This window comes from Biomphalaria glabrata, chromosome 15 (assembly GCF_947242115.1).
Source record: "Biomphalaria glabrata chromosome 15, xgBioGlab47.1, whole genome shotgun sequence".
Lineage (NCBI taxonomy): Eukaryota > Metazoa > Mollusca > Gastropoda > Planorbidae > Biomphalaria > Biomphalaria glabrata.
The window spans coordinates 12,275,147-12,295,934 of record NC_074725.1 but is presented as its reverse complement, the minus strand read 5'-3'; the positions used below and the strand labels follow the sequence as shown (position 1 = coordinate 12,295,934).

General features: G+C 38.4%; 1 protein-coding gene across 2 annotated transcripts in view; it reads right to left on the bottom strand.

The window, feature by feature from the left end:
• The window catches only part of LOC106063483 (dynein regulatory complex protein 11-like), a 33,754-nt gene extending 13,018 nt beyond the window's left edge, over positions 1 to 20,736 (bottom strand). For both annotated transcript variants that reach the window (XM_056012498.1, XM_056012499.1), the window contains exons 1-8: positions 20,636 to 20,736; positions 15,481 to 15,622; positions 11,525 to 11,692; positions 10,802 to 10,928; positions 5,177 to 5,290; positions 3,284 to 3,504; positions 1,316 to 1,520; positions 32 to 541 (exon numbers count right to left, since the gene is read on the bottom strand). In XM_056012498.1, coding sequence (XP_055868473.1) covers positions 32 to 541; positions 1,316 to 1,520; positions 3,284 to 3,504; positions 5,177 to 5,290; positions 10,802 to 10,928; positions 11,525 to 11,692; positions 15,481 to 15,608 — 1,473 coding nt within the window. In that variant the 5' untranslated portion in view covers positions 15,609 to 15,622; positions 20,636 to 20,736. The remainder of the gene's footprint in view (positions 1 to 31; positions 542 to 1,315; positions 1,521 to 3,283; positions 3,505 to 5,176; positions 5,291 to 10,801; positions 10,929 to 11,524; positions 11,693 to 15,480; positions 15,623 to 20,635) is intronic.
• Positions 20,737 to 20,788: the final 52 nt, after the last annotated feature.

Genomic DNA, 20,788 nt, shown 5'->3' with positions numbered 1-20,788 from the left:
AATTAGTCTATTCTATATCGTATGAACCAACTTGCTGCCTGATAATTTTCCCAGCCTCGGATTGAACCTCGTCCATCACCAGGTCCATGTCAAACGTCTGGAACGGGTTGTCACGCTCGAACTTATAGTACCAGTAGCTGTCATACTCGTTCAGAAGACCAATCAGGGACATCAGGTTTGACGACGGGGGCATCTTCCAGCCAGGATCCTCTGGCGCTGGCTTTTTTGGCTTCTTCGACCCTTTCGACTGTTTCTTGGCTTTTCGGGGGCGGAACATCGCCTCTATCTCCGCCTCCAAGTCCTCAACGGTCTTCTCCTGGAAGATGGCGTCGCATCCGCCTTCCTCGTCTTCGGGGTAGTCCGGCAGTCTTCCTTGGAGGCTCATCATCTCCAGGAGCCACTGGGTTAAATTCATCTTCAATTCCCAAGCCATGTCCAGCCCTTTGGTCTCCAGGAATTGTTCATATTGAAACTGTTTCTTGTTCATCATGTCGTCTTCCCTCTCGGCGTGTTTGGCCTCTTGCTCGTTGTACTCCTCATCCTAGAGAAAGAGCAAATAAATGGAGGTTTTATTTAAATTGCTTTTGTATAGTGGTTCATGTTTATAGCAAGCTTATTGTGTTTATGGTCCAATTTCTTTTGTGGACCAGGTGGAGGAGGGGAGATCTGGGGAAGGTTTCCGTGCTGCTTTTAATCGCTTAGCAAACAGAATTCAGACTAAGTTAATTGACTATAGGTAATAAATTAGTTTGTTTGGTATCTCGAACAATGGAAAAAATTGTACTTGAAAGATGTGGTAGTAGGCTATAAGTAGAATCAGTCCCCTTGAGGCTTGAGCACTGAATGAACAGTTTTTTTATGCATTTAAAAAAGCGACCTTGGTAACTTTCATACAGATACCTAATTCTACCCCCCTCTTTCCCAACTTGTCAAGACAAGGGATAGGATCATAAGGCATTGAGAGAGCTAAAAGCATGAAATTGCGTCAAGCAAAATCAAATGGTAACAATATTTCTAATTGCACAGATTTAATAGTATTAGTCTGGATCTATTAAAAATTTAATTACATGACTGAGCCAAACAAAATGATACAACAACGCTTAAAATAAGCTTTTTTTTAATATTTTTTTTTATTTTCCTTGTTTTTAATGTGGTTCTTTTTTTAGTTGAGGGGACTCAAAAAGTGGACGCATATTCTTTTTTTTATATTAGACTAATGTACTAATTCATCCGGTCCGGTACAGATCCTGATTGTAGGTGTTCTATCAAAAGCTAAGAACGTACGCAGACATTAAGAGGACAGAGTTGGCCCTACCAGATCCTCTTGGTTTATAAGCGTGACCATCCTCTTGGGAAAGGACATCCCTAGGGAGACGAACTCTTCCTCCCTCAGTCTTTTGGTCTTTTTCTTGGCGTGCCACGACCTACACCAGGATTGTAGCTTGATCAGTTTGGTCATTTCACTCACGTCTCTGGAAAGTCGGCGTATGACTGTTTGACAATGAAAGTCTGGAACATATCTACGAAAAAAAAAAAAGAAAGATGATTGCCAAGTACATTAAATTTGATGTTTAGTATAATTTTTAATTAGACATACTCTATGGAATGTCTCAAGGACCAGATTTAGATTTGTTAAGACCCAAAGCTATTTGAGATATGGAGCATCTTGTAAGATGAGGATAATTTGTAATATAGAAAGAACAGGTAAGATGAGGACAGGTAAGATGAGGAGTACATGTAAGATGAAAAGAACAGGTAAGCAGAGAACATGTAAGATGGGGAGAACAGGTACGATGAGAAGAACAGTTAAGATGAGGAGAACATGTAAGATGAGGAGAACAGGTAAGATGAGGAGAACAGGTAAGATGGGGAAAACATGTAAGATGGGGAAAACATGTAAGATGGGGAAAACATGTAAGATGGGGAAAACATGTAAGATGGGGAAAACATGTAAGATGGGGAAAACATGTAAGATGGGGAGAACAGGTAAGATGGGGAGAACAGGTAAGATGGGGAGAACAGGTAAGATGGGGAGAACAGGTAAGATGGGGAGAACAGGTAAGATGGGGAGAACAGGTAAGATGGGGAGAACAGGTAAGATGAGGAGAACAGGTAAGATGGGGAGAACAGGTAAGATGGGGAGAACAGGTAAGATGGGGAGAACAGGTAAGATGAGGAGAACAGGTAAAATGAGGAGAACAGGTAAAATGGGGAGAACATGTAAGAAGAGGAGAACAGGTAAGATGGGGAGAACATGTAAAATGGGGAGAACATGTAAGAAGAGGAGAACAGGTAAAATGAGGAGAACAGGTAAGATGGGGAGAACAGGTAAGATGTTTGTATTATTCCTTACATTGCTCCCCTCCCCCATATCTCTCGATCCATCTTTCTATCTCCTTCTCTACTTCTTTCTCTCTCTTTCTCTATCTCTTGCTTTCTCTCTCTCACCTCTCCCCCATGATAAGGAGTTATTGATATGACTATTATAAGTACAGTGATAAGAACAACACTACAGACTTCTCTTTAAATGACATTTCTTTTGATATATTTCATTTTTCTTGACTTCTGAAGGGGAATGATCGTCAAGTGAACACAGGTTGAGCTGTCAGACCGAGGGTTTTGAGATGATTACAGCTTGGTTGTTAAACTAGTCATTAGAGTATTTTCCACCAAGTGCACTAAGCTATCGACAGTGGGGGTCGGCGGGGGCATCTTCAATGTAATATTGCAAGTTCTATACAGCTTTATATTTTATTTTTAAAAATTTTCCAGTATAGAAGTATGTTTTCAGTGGCTCCTTCAAAAATGTCCTAGTCCAAACCTCTTACACTATGGCAGGTGGCAGAGGAGGATCCGAACCCGAGACTATAGTGACCACGGTCCGGAGCACATACCACACATCCAGTGATGTCAATATTATATGTCCATTTTCCCCGCATTCTCATGAGTGCCATTTTTTGCCTTTTCATGAGTGCCTTTTTTTCCCTTTTTGTCAGTTTTTCTTTGGGATCATGAAAATGCAGTTAAAACTTGTTATAGCTGGTAATTTTGTAAAATTATCTTGAAAATTAAGGTCGGTATTAAAGAATGCCTAATTTTTTACCTTGTCAAAAAGTGCCCAATATACCAGTGGCTGAATTTCCGGGAGTCCAAATTCTTGGTGCCTACATTTCCAGAGACCCTTTCGACTAGGCAGCCAATCAATTCACCACCTCCATCCCAAAATGTCCCAACAAAAATGACACGATAAAGATGATCGAATTCCCGCCACAAAAAGATCTACCTGTTGATATCGTCGGAAGAGCTTGTGCGTACAGACATCTTTTCTTTTTCTTTTTCGATGGGAGAAGCTGGTTTGTTGGCATTGATTTTGATGTCAAAACTTTCCCGACTTGAGACATACATGTTGACGATGTCCTCTACTTTAGGGTCGCTGAGAGCCTCAATTCTTTGGATCATCCAGGCCAGAAGCTGCTGTCTCATACTTAGAATATGATGTCTGTCCTAAGAAAGTAAAATTTAAGTTTCCTTTTTAGACCTTGCAGTTTATAGTGCAGATGATGTTAAGGTCTTTTCTTTTGCCAACGGTTATTGAGCACGGTGTCATGTGGCCAGCACAACAACCAACCGCCTTTACTTTCCCGAACTAAAGTCAGGTACCCATTACCCTATGAGGACTCAGTGGCGTCCTAAAAATACCGAAATTCAGAATCCCAGTCTTACCGAGGTTCGGCCCCAGGTTCGGAAGCCAAGCACTTAACCACCCATCCACCTCGCCCTAATGTCTCTAACATTAGGTACCCCAATGAAATATTAAGTCATAAACTTAGAAAGATCTTTTTAAAAAAGAACTTAGTATCTATGAGACGCCTGTGGTGACTAAAGACTAAGATACAAACAAAAATACAATCAAAACGTGTGGTCTAAGTGACAGAGCGATGAACTCTAGGTCCTGGGTTTGAGTCTCCAGGTGGGTCAAGATATTCTACCTTTGCTTTGGGGAAACTGAAACAGCGCTGGTAAGCTCTGTTGTGAGGAAGTCAAGTGGAGGAGTTAATCATTGTGCAACACACACAGTGCCCTCCCCCCTTCCGTAAAGACGTTGGTCAATAAATTGTGCGAGTTCGCATTCATTCGCCTTAGAAACTTGTAGAGAAATAAGTTGAATTAAAAAAACGTTTAAACAAAAGACTATTCGTGCTTTGATCTTAATAATGAATGAATGATAGATTCAAAAGGAACATTTTTCAATCCTGTCCTGCCTCCCAACTCCAAATCCTGGTTACGCCCAAAGTTTTGGGGATATAGATCCAGACTTAGAAACATAACAAGAAAAACATTTTAAAATGCTTTAAAAAAAAAAAACACACCTTTATACACATTATAAACCCGATCATTTGTCTCCTAATAATCAATGAATGTTAGATTTTACAAACGTATTGTTACCCGTTTTCGACATCCGTGCTCAGGTTTTTCTAGAACTTTCCACGAAGGTACGAGTTATCTTAGCTTATCTTGTATAATACAAACGTTACTTCAAAAAAGAAGATGATTAAATCCTACGCGTCATGCATTCAGTCATGCATATTAACCAATGACTTAAATTCTGCCAAGTCACTGGTTTTCCTGGCTAGCTCAAGCAACCCATTCCATGCTCTAATAGCGCTTTGGAAGAAATATCATTTGTACAAATTTGTCCTAGCATATGGGACGAGGAATGTGCCTTTATCTTTGTGTCTTTCTGAGTATTTTATTAAATTTTGTTTTTGTATTTGAAGATTATGGTTCAGTGTTTTATGTATAATTGCTACTTTCTGAGACTTCTGTTCTGAAGGCTTTCTAAATTTAGTGATTTTACTAAAGGTGTTACTCTAGTCAAGTGTGAATATTCTTTTGTTATGAAGCTCACTGTTCTTTTTTGTGTCTGTTCCAGTTTCTTAATGTTTTCTTGAGTTGATTAGAGGTATTGTGAGTTAAGACAGCAGTCTTGAATGATTTCTACACAAGACGGCCTAAAGTTGTTTTTACTGTTTGCGGGAATTTCCATTATTTGTTTCCAATGCTGTAAGTGGACATGTCTGATTGAGGCATACGCAAATTCGTCATGAGACCACGCGCTAGTGTCAGTATCGTTACATTGCTTGAAATGAACAGAGTCAATTGACTGCAACCTTACCTTCAGTAAGTAGACAGGTATTGTGATCTCCAAGTTGTCAGGTGTTAGTCCCATGTCACGCAGAAGATCATCAAAATAGTGGTAGAGACATTTGTTCCATTGAATCATTTGGTGCTAAACAAAATATGGGGGGGGGGGATGTTTCACAGATAGACCAAATGATATTTTTTGTATAAACTTATTTTCGTATTCTATGTTTTTTATTTTCAAAATGAACTAAAGCTGTGTACTGTGTTGAAGGATAGTGTTCTAACCCTGCTACCGCGCCGACACTGACGGTGCGCACCAGTATACCTTTAAACACGAGGAATAGACGACATATTGATTCCAGAAGAAGGACTGTTTTAGATCCGGCTGAAGTGATCGGCAGGTTAGAGGAAGGACTGTTTTAGATCCGGCTGAAGTGATCTGCAGGTTATGGGAGTCTGAGATGTCTGGGACTAAGAGCCGTCCTTCGTACACTGGCGGATCCAGGGGGGGCGGTAGGGGCGATCGCCCCCCCCCACTCGGCCGACCCCCCCCCCCAGGGGGGGGGGGCGGACGAATTTTAGTATAGAATTCACACAATTGGTATACAAATTTATTACTTATGTTAATAATATATACTAATTATTTATATTTCAACCTATTTTTTTTATTTTTTCGCCCCCTCCTCTAGTATGTTGACCGATTTGGTGGGGTCGGGAGGGGGCAATGGTATCAATCCCGCCCCCCCCATACACTTTCGAGTGGGGGGGGCGGTCCAATTTATTTGTAGAAATCACAGCTTGCTAACAGAATCAATTAAATATCTATTTGATTAAAACTTGTTATTGATATTTTAACCGATCTTTATATTATGTCGTTCCCTGTTTACCGTTTTGGGGGGGGGGGGCGAATACCTCTACTGCCCTTCCCACCTAAACCATTTGAGTGGGGGGGGGGCGGTCCTACTTTTATGGAGAAATCATAGTTTGTGAACAAAATTAGTTGAATTAATCTATAAATTTTATATTATGTCGCTCCCTTTCTGGTATCTTGGTCGATTCGGTGGGGTTGGGGGGAGGGCGATTGCATGTATTGCCCTTCCCACTCTAGCCCTCTGAGTGGGGGGCGGTCCTATTTTTATGGAGAATCATAGTTTGTGAACAAAATTAGTTGAATATCTATATAATATAAACTACGTATTGATATGTGAACCCATTGTATATTATGTCGTACCATACTCTAATCTCAAATTTTATCATTAGTAAATTTAAATGAAAAAAGGTTGCACCAGGTGGGATATATGCAATTGCATTTCCCCCATCAGACAAACCAATACTTTTCTTTTAGTATTATAGCTTAGAAATTACAAAATGTAAAAAATCTGCCACTATTTATATATACTATAAATTAAATTCTTATATCGAGTCGCCCTATTTTTTTTTATATATTAAATTCCAAATGCAATCTTTAGCAGAAATTATTAAAGGAGCAAGGATTAATCGTTTTCATTCTACCGCCCATCCCATTTCCAGAGTTTATGTAATTTCACATGAATTTATCATAATTATTATAAGAAAGACTTTTCATTGGAAAAGTTAGAATTCAAACGAAATTTTTCAGTATAAGAATCATGATTGAGGTGAGTTCTAAACCGAAAAAAATACATTTATAGTCGCCTTTTCCCAACCTTTACTCAATCGGATATCTTTCTAGTTAAATAAATTTGGGACTATAACTCACAACTTATACTACAATGTTATTGAATATTATTTATCGAATAATTTTTTTTCGGCGTCGATCCTCAAAGCCAAAATCTAAATATGTGGGGTATCTTATATTTTCAAGGAAACAATCGGTTTTATTTGCAATGTATTAAGGGCCTATAAATTCATATTAGAATATCTATCAAGTACAATATTATTCAAAAGGTCCTTTTTTTTAATAGTATGAATAATGAGCTTTAGGTCAGGAGAAGGCGTTTCTGCAGTGAAAAATGCCAGAAAACGCTTTTGGCGTCGGAGCTTCGCCCCGAACTCCATTGATGAATAATGAGCTGTAGATGTCAGGAAAATGCGTTTCTGCAGTGAAGAATAAAAGAAACCGCTTTTGTCCTTTCGGGCTTCGCCCCGAACTCCATTGATGAATAATGAGCTGTGGATGTCAGGAAAATGCGTTTCTGCAGTGAAGAATGCAAGAAAACCTTTTTGTCGTCGGGGCTTCGCACCGAACTTCATTGATGAATAATAAGCTGTAGATGTCAGGAGAATGCGTTTCTGTAGTGAAGAATAGAAGAAAATGCTTTTGTCGTCGGGGCTTCGCCCCGAACTTCATTAATGAATGATGAGCTGTAGATGCCAGGAGAATGCGTTTCTGCAGTGAAGAATGCAAGTAAACGCTTTTGTCGTCGGGGCTTCGCCCCGAACTCCATTGATGAATAATAAGCGTAGATGTCAGGAGAATGCGTTTCTGTAGTGAAGAATAGAAGAAAATGCTTTTGTCGTCGGGGCTTCGCCCCGAACTTCATTAATGAATGATGAGCAGTAGATGTCAGGAGAATGCGTTTCTGCAGTGAAGAATGCAAGAAAACGCTTTTGTCGTCGGGGCTTCGCCCAGAACTTCATTGATGAATAATAAGCGTAGATGTCAGGAGAATGCGTTTCTTCGGTGAAGAATGCAATAAAACGCTTTTGTCGTCGGGGCTTCGCCCAGAACTTTATTGATGAATGATGAGCTGTAGATGTCAGGAGTATGCGTTTCTGTAGTGAAGAATAGAAGAAAATGCTTTTGTCGTCGGGGCTTCGCCCCGAACTTCATTAATGAATGATGAGCTGTAGATGCCAGGAGAATGCGTTTCTGCAGTGAAGAATGCAAGTAAACGCTTTTGTCGTCGGGGCTTCGCCCCGAACTCCATTGATGAATAATAAGCGTAGATGTCAGGAGAATGCGTTTCTGTAGTGAAGAATAGAAGAAAATGCTTTTGTCGTCGGGGCTTCGCCCCGAACTTCATTAATGAATGATGAGCAGTAGATGTCAGGAGAATGCGTTTCTGCAGTGAAGAATGCAAGAAAACGCTTTTGTCGTCGGGGCTTCGCCCAGAACTTCATTGATGAATAATAAGCGTAGATGTCAGGAGAATGCGTTTCTTCGGTGAAGAATGCAATAAAACGCTTTTGTCGTCGGGGCTTCGCCCAGAACTTTATTGATGAATGATGAGCTGTAGATGTCAGGAGAATGCGTTTCTGTAGTGAAGAATAGAAGAAAATGCTTTTGTCGTCGGGGCTTCGCCCCGAACTTCATTAATGAATGATGAGCTGTAGATGCCAGGAGAATGCGTTTCTGCAGTGAAGAATGCAAGTAAACGCTTTTGTCGTCGGGGCTTCGCCCCGAACTCCATTGATGAATATTAAGCGTAGATGTCAGGAGAATGCGTTTCTGTAGTGAAGAATAGAAGAAAATGCTTTTGTCGTCGGGGCTTCGCCCCGAACTTCATTAATGAATGATGAGCAGTAGATGTCAGGAGAATGCGTTTCTGCAGTGAAGAATGCAAGAAAACGCTTTTGTCGTCGGGGCTTCGCCCAGAACTTCATTGATGAATAATAAGCGTAGATGTCAGGAGAATGCGTTTCTTCGGTGAAGAATGCAATAAAACGCTTTTGTCGTCGGGGCTTCGCCCAGAACTTTATTGATGAATGATGAGCTGTAGATGTCAGGAGAATGCGTTTCTGTAGTGAAGAATAGAAGAAAATGCTTTTGTCGTCGGGGCTTCGCCCCGAACTTCATTAATGAATGATGAGCTGTAGATGCCAGGAGAATGCGTTTCTGCAGTGAAGAATGCAAGTAAACGCTTTTGTCGTCGGGGCTTCGCCCCGAACTCCATTGATGAATATTAAGCGTAGATGTCAGGAGAATGCGTTTCTGTAGTGAAAAATAGAAGAAAATGCTTTTGTCGTCGGGGCTTCGCCCCGAACTTCATTAATGAATGATGAGCAGTAGATGTCAGGAGAATGCGTTTCTTCGGTGAAGAATGCAATAAAACGCTTTTGTCGTCGGGGCTTCGCCCAGAACTTTATTGATGAATGATGAGCTGTAGATGTCAGGAGAATGCGTTTCTTCAGTGAAGAATGCAAGAAAACGTTTTTGGCGTCGGGGCTTCGCCCCGAACTTGTTTGATGAATGATGAGCTGTAGATGTCAGGAGAATGCGTTTCTGCAGTGAAGAATGCAAGAAAACCTTTTTGTCGTCGGGGCTTCACACCGAACTTCATTGATGAATAATAAGCTGTAGATGTCAGGAGAATGCGTTTCTGTAGTGAAGAATAGAAGAAAATGCTTTTGTCGTCGGGGCTTCGCCCCGAACTTCATTAATGAATGATGAGCTGTAGATGCCAGGAGAATGCGTTTCTGCAGTGAAGAATGCAAGTAAACGCTTTTGTCGTCGGGGCTTCGCCCCGAACTCCATTGATGAATAATAAGCGTAGATGTCAGGAGAATGCGTTTCTGTAGTGAAGAATAGAAGAAAATGCTTTTGTCGTCGGGGCTTCGCCCCGAACTTCATTAATGAATGATGAGCAGTAGATGTCAGGAGAATGCGTTTCTGCAGTGAAGAATGCAAGAAAACGCTTTTGTCGTCGGGGCTTCGCCCAGAACTTCATTGATGAATAATAAGCGTAGATGTCAGGAGAATGCGTTTCTTCGGTGAAGAATGCAATAAAACGCTTTTGTCGTCGGGGCTTCGCCCAGAACTTTATTGATGAATGATGAGCTGTAGATGTCAGGAGAATGCGTTTCTTCAGTGAAGAATGCAAGAAAACGTTTTTGGCGTCGGGGCTTCGCCCCGAACTTGTTTGATGAATGATGAGCTGTAGATGTCAGGAGAATGCGTTTCTGCAGTGAAGAATGCAAGAAAACGCTTTTGTCGTCGGGGCTTTGCCCCAAACCCCACTAGGGAACCTTATAGCGTTGCCCCAGTTTTTCGCCGAAGGTTGAGAAAAGCTGCTTTTTTAAATTCTCATATATATATATATATATATATATATATATATATATATATATATATATATATATATATATATATATATATATATATATATATATGTGTGTGTGTGTGTGTGTTCTGTACACACGTTTATGCATAGGGTTAGGGTTTACTGGGCGTTAGGGTTAGGGTTTGGAAAAAAATCGCCCCCCCCACTCCAAAGTTCTGGATCCGCTAGTGCCTTCGTACTACCAGTGAACTGTATTGAGGACCTGGAGTGACACTGGGAAGTGTGTCGGTGGTCTGTACTAATTAATGTTTAGGCAGAAAAAGACTTGTAGAACGTAAGACAAGACTCCATAAAACTTGATAGCCCATGTCTTACTGTATAACTGTCAATAAATACATCGTCTATTATTACCTCCCTTCGTTGAGTGCTTGCCTTTGATCTACTACGATATCTCTATGTTGTATGTTTGAACAGTTATATTTGTGAGATCATCCACAGATGCCAAATATTTTATGACTAATAGAGTGTAAAACCAGTGAATTTTCAATAGATTAGTGCAGAAAAGTCTCAATAATTAATATATCTCTCTCTCACACACACACACATATACACGTTCTCAATCAATGTGTGTGTGTGTTAAGGGTAAAATTGATGCTCGACTAATCTGCCCTTACCTTTAGTTCACAGACCCTGGCAGCTGTGGACTCGATGCATTTCTTTAATAATCTTCTCTTCTGTGGGTGGATAAGTCGCGGTAGGCAGTCACTCAGTTTTTGTAAGACAAGTACATAGTTGATGAACCTGGTCAGTAGTGGAGGTCAACAATCAGCTCATGTGGCCAGTAAGAGGACACAATTTTTAAAAAGTTTACAGCACCTTTTATTAACAAGTAGTAATAGTAGATATATTTTGTAGAAAGAGAGACAGAGACAAAAAGAAAAGAGAAAGAAGGAGATAGACAGACACAGAGAATAGAGAGAGACAGAGAGAAAAGAGAGAGAAGGAGAGACAGACACAGAGAGAAGAGAGAAACAGACAGAGAGAGAGAAGAGAGAGAGAGAGACAGACTGAGAAAGAGAGAAAAGAGAGAGACAGACAGAGAGAAAGGAGAAAGAAAGAGAGACAGACAGAGACCGAGAAAAAAGAGAGAAAGAGAGAGATAGAGAGAAGGGAGAGAGAGCGCGAAAAAGATAGTGAGAGAAACAGAGACAGAAAGAAGAGATAGATATAGAGAGATAGAGAGAGATAAAGAGAGATGTTATAGCACTAGTAACCTAGAAATAAATTTTGGGGTAGCTGAATTTAATCTAACATTTGAGTCGAGATTTAAATCTTATTCAAAAGGAAAAAAAGATCTAGTTGAATCTTTTCAACTCATGAAGTCAAAATGTACTTACTTTTCGCTAAGGTAATCTAATGTCTGTTCCTGTCGAACTGGTTTGAACTGGATAGTCTGTCCGTTTTGGTCTATTGGGGGCTCATTCTTCACAATGTCAAACAGCTGCTTTATAGCCTGGTGCCATTTTAGATTTCCAAATCCGGGTTGAATTGAGCAATCCATTTTTCTGTTTAGAAATAATGTAAATAATGTCTACCACCCATGTTGTATTGTAGAGACACATAGGGATTTTGTCAAATTAAATCTTTTTAATAAATAGGTATTTTTAAAAAACTAACAACTGATCGTTGATTTCAGACTATGTCACTGTGTCGATCTGCCTGAATAGACTCTCTTTGTAGGAACAACAATGCAATATATTTAATCACATTTTTTTTCTTTTTGTAAGGCCCCCCTCCCCCAAACGAAAAATACTATGTTCGTGTCCCCGTATTCAGCTAGGGAATCTGAGATTATTTTCGTGCATTCTAAGATTCGGAAATTCATTCTCCTGGTTTCTACAGCGCACTGCTCTTCATTAAGAGTGCAAGTAGAACAAGAAATAGAAAAATACTTTTTAAAAAAAGATTATACGAAGTGTAATTGTATCAATTAGTTTGGGTCAGTCAAGTAATTAGCTTTGTAATAGATCTAGACCAACAATAATAAATCTCTGAGATTAGAAATATTTTTACTAATTATATTGTTTTTTGTTTAGCGTAATTTTATACTTTTAGCTTTCTCAATGCGCTTTGGTCATGTCACTTGTCTGGATCAGTTGGAAAAGGGGATGGGTGACTGAGAGTATCTGTGCCTGCAAAGTGCTTATAAAAATGGAAGGTTTTATAGCTATCTATTGTTAGTTTCAAATTGTTAAGCGACGACCTAAATCTCTACACGAAGGATAAGGGGGTGCCAATTCAACTTCTACCGCCGCATCTTTTAAATACAATTGTTAGCATCTTCATACTTATTTTTTGGTAGTATGCATATTATAACTGTTTGTATGGATGACTCCAACTGACCAATGTTGTGAATGACTCTTCAGTGTTTTGATTGCGACAAAGACCAATGTGTAATGTGTATATAGGGCATAGAGGGAAGTAGCTTGTAACTTGTAAGTGGAGGCCATGTGATTGACTTGTGTACTGTTTGGTCTAATATCAAATGTTGTTGGCATTAAAAACCTCGTCATCTATCCACTTTTAGTGGGTAAGTTGATTGTATTTTTTTCTCAAGATCTTGGATTGTAGAGGATATTGTTTTATTGTTTTATTGTTAGAATTAGACTATATCGATTGTTACAATATTATTGTTCTAGGGCCTGTGTCGGTGTGGCTTGAAACCCTGTATATGTAAACTTTGAATGTATCGTCAAGAAGGTAGAGAGAGAGTTGGTATGACTCACGACGTGAGGAACTAGAGATTGTAGAGTGAGAATCAGCTAATGAGTTAATACATGTACATGTAGTTTCACTAATAATAATAAATTTTGAATAAGTAGAATAGATATATGTTTTATGCTGTTCTCTTTTCAAGTATATATTTTTCTAATTTTGAATAACTGTTGAACTGATTCACATTGCTTTTAGAGTACATTTTTATTTCTTATATCTTTTTACTTCATGTAAATAAACTGATGTTACGTTCATAGAAACACTCCTGAAGTAGGCCTAGTTAATTAATTGATTTTTTTTAATTGAATCTTGTTTTGTCAGGTACATGAAATAATTGTGCAAAATTACAACTTGATCTGAAATTGGATGTGGGAGAAATAACGTGTACGAAAATAATATTGTTCCAGACAGACAGTCAGACAGACATAGAAAGTTGATATAAGCTTTATTAAAAAAAAAAAAAAGGTTGATTAAGAACGGGATGGGATGAATCGTTACTAACGGTTCAGAAACATTAGACAACATGATGTCACAAATCTTTACGATGTGGCAACAAGAGATTGGTCTCCACTGCCCACAGGTTGCGACGTCGCAGGTCAGTGTTGAGGCCTACCATAACAATTAGTCTCGGCTATGGGCCTACCAGTACGGGCTTAATCGTCTCTCAGATCATCATTGTATTCGGCAAGTGGTTTTGTAGCGGGCCCTATGAGGTAGTTCCGGATCTCTTCTCAGTCACGTGGGTGTGTTGTTTACATTAATGACCTCATTGATTTCATTGTAATTTAAACATGAAAATAGTCTAGATCTATACATCTTTAATTAATAAAAAGTATGTTACAGTAATTCACTAATTTGTATGATTATTTAGTAGGACTACTAGATCTAGGCTAGCACTAAATCTAGATCTACATCTTATCATAGGAAGATATTGCCATTATTGCCATGTATAAGACCACAGTCTCGTGACTTTTTATAAAGTAGGTGAGAGATTCGGAACTACCTCATTGTGTTGACGCGAAGAGGTCAGCAGGACTGAAGTACAGAAGTAGACATTGGACATGTTTTATGTGAGGAAGACTGGCTTCACATAATTTTTTTTTTTTTTTTCCAATTGAAGTCTTTGGTTGGATCGCTTATGGCGAAAAATGCGGTATTAGTTTACGTGACTAGAAACGCTAAATCAGGTTTCTCTTATATTTTAAGAATATGCAGAAAAAAATGCAGATTACAAATATGTAATTTGATTTCCTCGGAGATAAATAGTATTTAAAATATATATTTTTAAGTTTTATTTCTTATTACCATATATTGTCATTGGAAATACGCCATTTTGGTTTTAAGGCTTAATACTAGACTATCTCCCTTGAATTACTTGCCAACAATTTTCTGTTGCTGTTTTGTCTTTCTTTCTAGCAGCTATTAGATCTAATATTAAAATTCATTTAAAATGATAGCATAAGAACAAAAACTCTCTTTAAAAAAAGTTATTGAAAAAAAAGAAGAAACAACTTCATCAATTTATTATCAACATTTTTTTAGACCTTCATTTCAGTAAATACACTTAAAATTTCATAAGTTGACAGCATAAGAACAAAAATATCTTTAATATAGATAAGGGAGATAAATATGCTTAAAAACAACATGGTGGTCAGTAAAGGTATCTGGGCATCTAAACTATTAAAAAATGCATAAAGTATCTTCCTTAGAAACATGAAATGACGTCTCATATTTTAAGTATTTTATAACTACAGATTTTTTGTCTTTTGAAAAAAAAAAAAAGCCTTTGCGCCACCTGATCACCACTGCAACTGCCCACAGGGTGAGAAACGTCTACTTAGACCTTCTGTGGCTAAATATTTGACATGTAGAGCTAGATGTAAATGTCTACTTAGACCTTCTGTGGCTAAATATTTGACATGTAGAGCTAGATGTAAATGTCTACTTAGACCTTCTGTGGCTAAATATTTGACATGTAGAGCTAGATGTAAATGTCTACTTAGACCTTCTGTGGCTAAATATTTGACATGTAGAGCTAGATGTAAACATCTACTTAGACCTTCTGTGGCTAAATATTTGACATGTAGAGCTAGATGTAAATGTCTACTTAGACCTTCTGTGGCTAATTATTTGACATGTAGAGCTAGATGTAAATGTCTACTTAGACCTTCTGTAACTAATAATTTGACATGTAGAGCTAGATGTAAATGTCTACTTAGACCTTCTGTAACTAATTATTTGACATGTAGAGCTAGATATAAACATTGACGTCACTAATTGTTCACATTCTTGCAGTTCCATGTTCGATATCTTCGTAGTTAAAATTCACAAGTTTGTTTGAAACCCAGCTTTTTTAAAAGAGAAGTGTAATATTTAATCATATTTAATAAATTATGGTACTTTATCTTTATGTTGTTACCTAAAAGTTAACGTAATGCAATGAAATTATCTATATATATATGAATATGCTTTTCAGTGGTGTACGTTTCACACCAGGACGCTAATAATCATGACATAGTTCTATTTAAGGTTTATGCTAATTTTGTGGTGGCGGGGTGTCATACAGTTGAAACTCTACCTTCTATCCCCATCTGGTTCTTTGACTTTGCTGAGTTTGGGTTCGAATTTGGAACCTCTATAATATAAAGTGTCCCTTTTCTTGACTTTAGAGCTGGACATATCTAACGTGCTGGCAACGCGAGACATTGTCAATGATTCATCTGAAATCAACACATTATAAAATGACACTTTCATTGAAAAAAATGTAAACAGAAAAGAAAGAGGGGGAAAAAATGAAAGCTCCAATTTAAATAGTTTTGATTAGACTGATAATCACTTCAATCTACTCACTTTCATGCTGCACTTTAATTGTTAACCTTTAATGAAATCTTCTCGGTTTGACCGCTTACACGGTGTGCACGAGCGAGCACTTGTTTAGAGCGACAAAAAGGAAATGCGCCTAGCCAATCAAATGTTAGGAGTGGCGTGCTTACGTTTTTTTTTTTTCAAACACTAGCAATTCAGTATTAACTCTTTCTCTCCGTAATTATTTACCACATTCTGGTGGAATCAACGCTGGTATCGTCAGTTAGGAGAGAAAGAGTTAACGGAAATACGGCCATCTGCACGAGCGTAAGGGCATTAGGCATCCAAATTATGAATCTTTAAAAAGTAATGCTATATCTCCCGTAGTAGCCTACTCTGGCAAGAAACTGGACTGTATTGATGGATATTTAATGGACCACAGGGCAGTGGTGTGTGTAGGAATTTGAAGGCTCGGGGGGGGGGGCATGGCCACTTTAGGGTCCCCTTTATTTTGACATTTCGATATCATGACATGAGACAATGTAAATAAATATACAAGTCTAATGTGTGGAGTACACGCAACAGGGCCACTAACTTTTATAACAAAGTGAACAGCAAGATTACATGGTAGTGGCGTAATATTTAATATTTAATGTAAAAAAAAATTCATTCAGACACTCATTTGGTCTCCTCTCAAGTAGGGGCCCCGGGGGGGGGGGAGACTTTCGAATTTGGACCTCCCACCTTCTTCATTCCCCTAGCTACGTCACTGACACAGGTTACGAGAAACTGAGGTCAACAACAATGAATGGCTACATAAACGGTGTATCCGGTGTACAAAATATATGTCGGGCAGCTGAGGCAACTGAATGGCAGCTTAAGCTCATGAATGAAGAAAGTGGGGTACAAGTTGTGAATTCAGCTACCAATAGCTTTAAAAGAACAAAAGGAAATGTGAGTTGTAGCTATTGTGGCAAGGAACACAGACCACGTCAGTGCCCAGCTTATGGGGAAACCTGTCACAAGTGTCATAAAAAAGGTCATTTTTCGTCAGTGTGCAGATCAAAGCCTGTAAGTATAATGAAGTCAGAAGGTCGAGATGACTCCGTTGAGGAAACATTTTTCATCGGCAGTATTGGCTCTCATAGTCTAAGCAACGAATGGAACTCACTCATTACTGTTGAAAACAAACAAGTCACATTCACGTTAGATACTGGAGCACAAGTCAATATTCTCCCATACAGAATCTTCAAGCAATTAAAAAGAAAGAAACTTCTCAAATCAACATCCAGACTTACTACTTACAGTGGAGAAAGATTGAAGGTTGTTGGCAAAGCACACATTAAATAGAATTTCAAATTGTGAAGACATTCAAAGAGAACACTACCAATTATCTACTATAGAAGAAATAGCTAGTCGACTAAGTGGCAGTCAAGTGTTCGCGGTATTAGATGCCAACTCTGCCTTTTGGCAAATTAAATTAGACAAGAGCTGTACAGATCTAACAACTTTTAACACACCTTTAGGTCGCTACAAGTTCCTTCGTCTACCATTTGGGCTAAACTCTTCTGCAGAAGTATTTGCAAAACGTTTCCACCAAGCTTTCGACGTTATACAAGGGGTTGAGACATAGCCTACATGGACGAAATACTGATAGCAGGTAGAACAATAGAAGAGCATGACGATAGACTTAGGCAAGTTCTTGACATAGTAGGAAGGAAAGGAATAAAACTGAAGCCATTTAAATGTAGCCTAAGAGTCAAGTTTGTAGGACATATCATTACAGATAGTAGTATAAAGCCTGATGACTCAAAGATTGAAGCAATACAATCCATGCCATACCCTACAGATCGCAAGGAACTAGAAATATTTTTGGATATGATTAATTATCATGGTAAATTCTTACAGAACTTGTCAGAAATAACTGCCCCATTAAGAGAGTTACTTAAACAAGACAACGAGTGGATATGGTTGGAACAACATCAGAAGGCTGTTGATTATTTAAAGAGTTTGATCACAACCGCCCCAGTTTTAGCCTTTTATGATGTTTCACAGCCAGTCAAGTTGTCTGTGGATGCTTCACAGGAGGGACTTGGAGTATTAATGCAGAAAGAAAGGCTGGTGGCTTACGCATCAAGATTTCTTACAGACTGTGAAAAACGATATGCACAAATAGAAAAAAAAATGCTTGCTATTGTCTTCGGAGTTGAACATTTCCATTACTATGTGTATGGACGTCCAATAAAGATTGAAACAGATCACAAACCTTTGGAAGCGATTATCAAAAAGCCTTTGGCATCTACACCACCTAGGCTTCAGCGGATGCTTCTTCGACTAATGAAATATGAAATACTGTTGGAATACAAGCCAGGCAAAGAAATGTCTATTCCAGGCACACTGTCAAGAGCATCGCTACCAATCAAATATCCCTCAAGTGATTACTGGGATGCACAAGTTCATCTGATCGTCAATAGTTTACCCATGTCAGATGAATATATGAACATTTTTCAGCAGGCCACTGCAGATGATGCTGTTTTAAGGCTGTTAAAGAATCAAATTATGATAGGCTGGCCAAACAAAAGAGCTGAAATTCCACAAGAAATTCGAGCATATTCAGGATTTAAAGAAGAACTTAGTGAAAGCAATGGTTTACTTTTTAAAGGAGAAAGATTAATATTATCAAAAGTATTGCAGAAAGAAATGCTTCAAAGACTGCACCAAGGTCATCTTGGGCGAGATAGATGTCTTGTTACAGCCATTGAGGTTTTCTTCTGGCCTGGAATGTCTAAGCAGATTATAGACATGATATCTACATGTGCAGTGTGTAACGAACACCAGAAGTCCCAGCAAAAGGAGCCATTGTTACCACATGATACTCCTGTACTTCCTTGGGAAAAAACTGGAGCTGATATTTTTGAGTATCTCGGTAAGAACTATTTACTATTTGTAGATTACTATAGTACATTTTTTGAAATTAATCTTATCCCAACACTAAAAGCTTCAGATGTGATCATACATATGAAATCACAATTTTCTCGACATGGTATTCCAAGGGAAGTAATTGGTGACAATGAACCTTCATTTGCTTGTGAAGAATTTCTGAAATTTTCTAAAAGCTGGAGTTTTAAGCACATTACATGTCGCCCCAGATTTCTACAATCTAATGGTATGGCAGAACGGGCCATACAAACAGTGAAACAGCTTCTAAATAAAGCTAGAACGTCGGGTCAAGACCTATATATGGCCCTCTTGCAATTTCGAAATGCTCCTATTGCCCTGATGGACCTTCACCTGCACGGCTGCTCATGGGTCGCCGTCTGAGGACAAATCTTCCGACAACAGAGGCCTATCTCAGACCTCAAATCCCAGACAAAAAAGAAAATGCTTGGAAAACAAGAAAAGAAATCAAGCAAAATATTATAACAAAACAACGAGACGCACCGATCGACCACACATTCAGCCTGGGAGCAAAGTGTGGATGCAAAAGAAGCCTTGCGATTTATGGGAACCAGCAGTGGTCATCTCAGAAGCGAAGACCCCGAGATCCTACTGGGTAAAAACACCGAATGGGATAACATACCGAAGAAATAGATGGATGTTAAGAGACACATGTACAAAATCAAGGGTCATGCCTGATATTTTTGAAATGGACACCCCTGAGACAATCATTAATGGTCAAACCACACAGCCAAGAACGTGAGCGATACAAATGTGCAACAGGAACAGACTAACACTACCAATCCGCCGCTTGTAATAACTCGATATGGTAGGCACGTTCGGCCACCAGTACGTTACCCTGATGCAGATAATTAGATACATGTATATCTTTTTATTATTACGCAATTTCGATATAGTTAATGTCTATTTGTAAACCTAGAATCTTGGGGTTTTTTTTACTACACATTTTATAATTTATATTGTTATTATTTATATTGTTATTATTGATATCTCAAAGCTTTCTAGGAGGGAGATGTGATAGTAAGTGTATGTGTTTTGAGTGGCTGGTATATTATAGTGCAGTGTGTGTGCCTGTGTGTGTGCCTGTGTATGAAATGACCAGTGGACCTTGAGTGTACATGGTTGAGTGAACAGCAGTGTGTCAGGACTGTGTGTAAAAGGAGGTCAGTTTAGAGAATGAGTGGCTGGAGTAAAGAACATAAATAGAGACTAATAAAATCATTGTGTTTATTGAAGCTCATGTTGTTTTAGTGTGACTATTACAAAAGTAGGTGTTGCTCAGCTGTATATTTTCAAAGGTAGGCTTATACGATACATTTTGTGCACATTATAGAATTGTAAAATCAAATTTCTTTATAAGTTTTATCCCTTGTAGCTCAAATTGATTTTTACAATTCAAGTCGCACTTTCCAAAAGTTGGGAAAAAACTAAAATTTGTGTGGATACAGTTTTCGGAAACGACACTAACGATTTTCCTTGAAATGTCAGCTATCTTTTTGAAATTATAACAGGCCTACTTGTGTTATTTAGGCTTTTTAGATTATAAATTTTTGTGTAAAATTTAAAGTTTAACGGATATTATTTTAACATCTTAACAATTGAAGTGAATAAATAGGCCCCTGTTCTGGAGATAATGTTTGTCAGTTCTTTGTGCGAACTAACATTGATATAAAGTTTATATAATTTTAATTGTGATTGGCTATAACCTATGTTTATTAATATTTTTATTTTAAATAAAAGCGAAACTGGGGCTGGCTTGGACACGCCTTGCAAAAACCTGCCAGGCCTAATGGGAAGGCGCTTGACTGGAATCCGTAGAGAAAGGGGAAGGGAAAGTGCGATCTTGGAATGAAATGGGTGCAGATGAAAAAAAAGTTACCTCTAGTTTAGATCTAGGCTATAATATATCTAATCTATACAAGGCTTACGTCAAGTCACTTCAAGTCTCAGAATGTCTATATTTTACTTACATTATTTGATAGTAGACTTATAACTTTATTTTAGTGTAGTGTTTATCATGAGTTGAGATATTTATTATTCAAAATGATTTGCGTTTTTATTTAGATCTAAATTCATTTTAAAATGTTAGTATTGGTGCTAAATAGTGCTCCTTTTAAAACTAG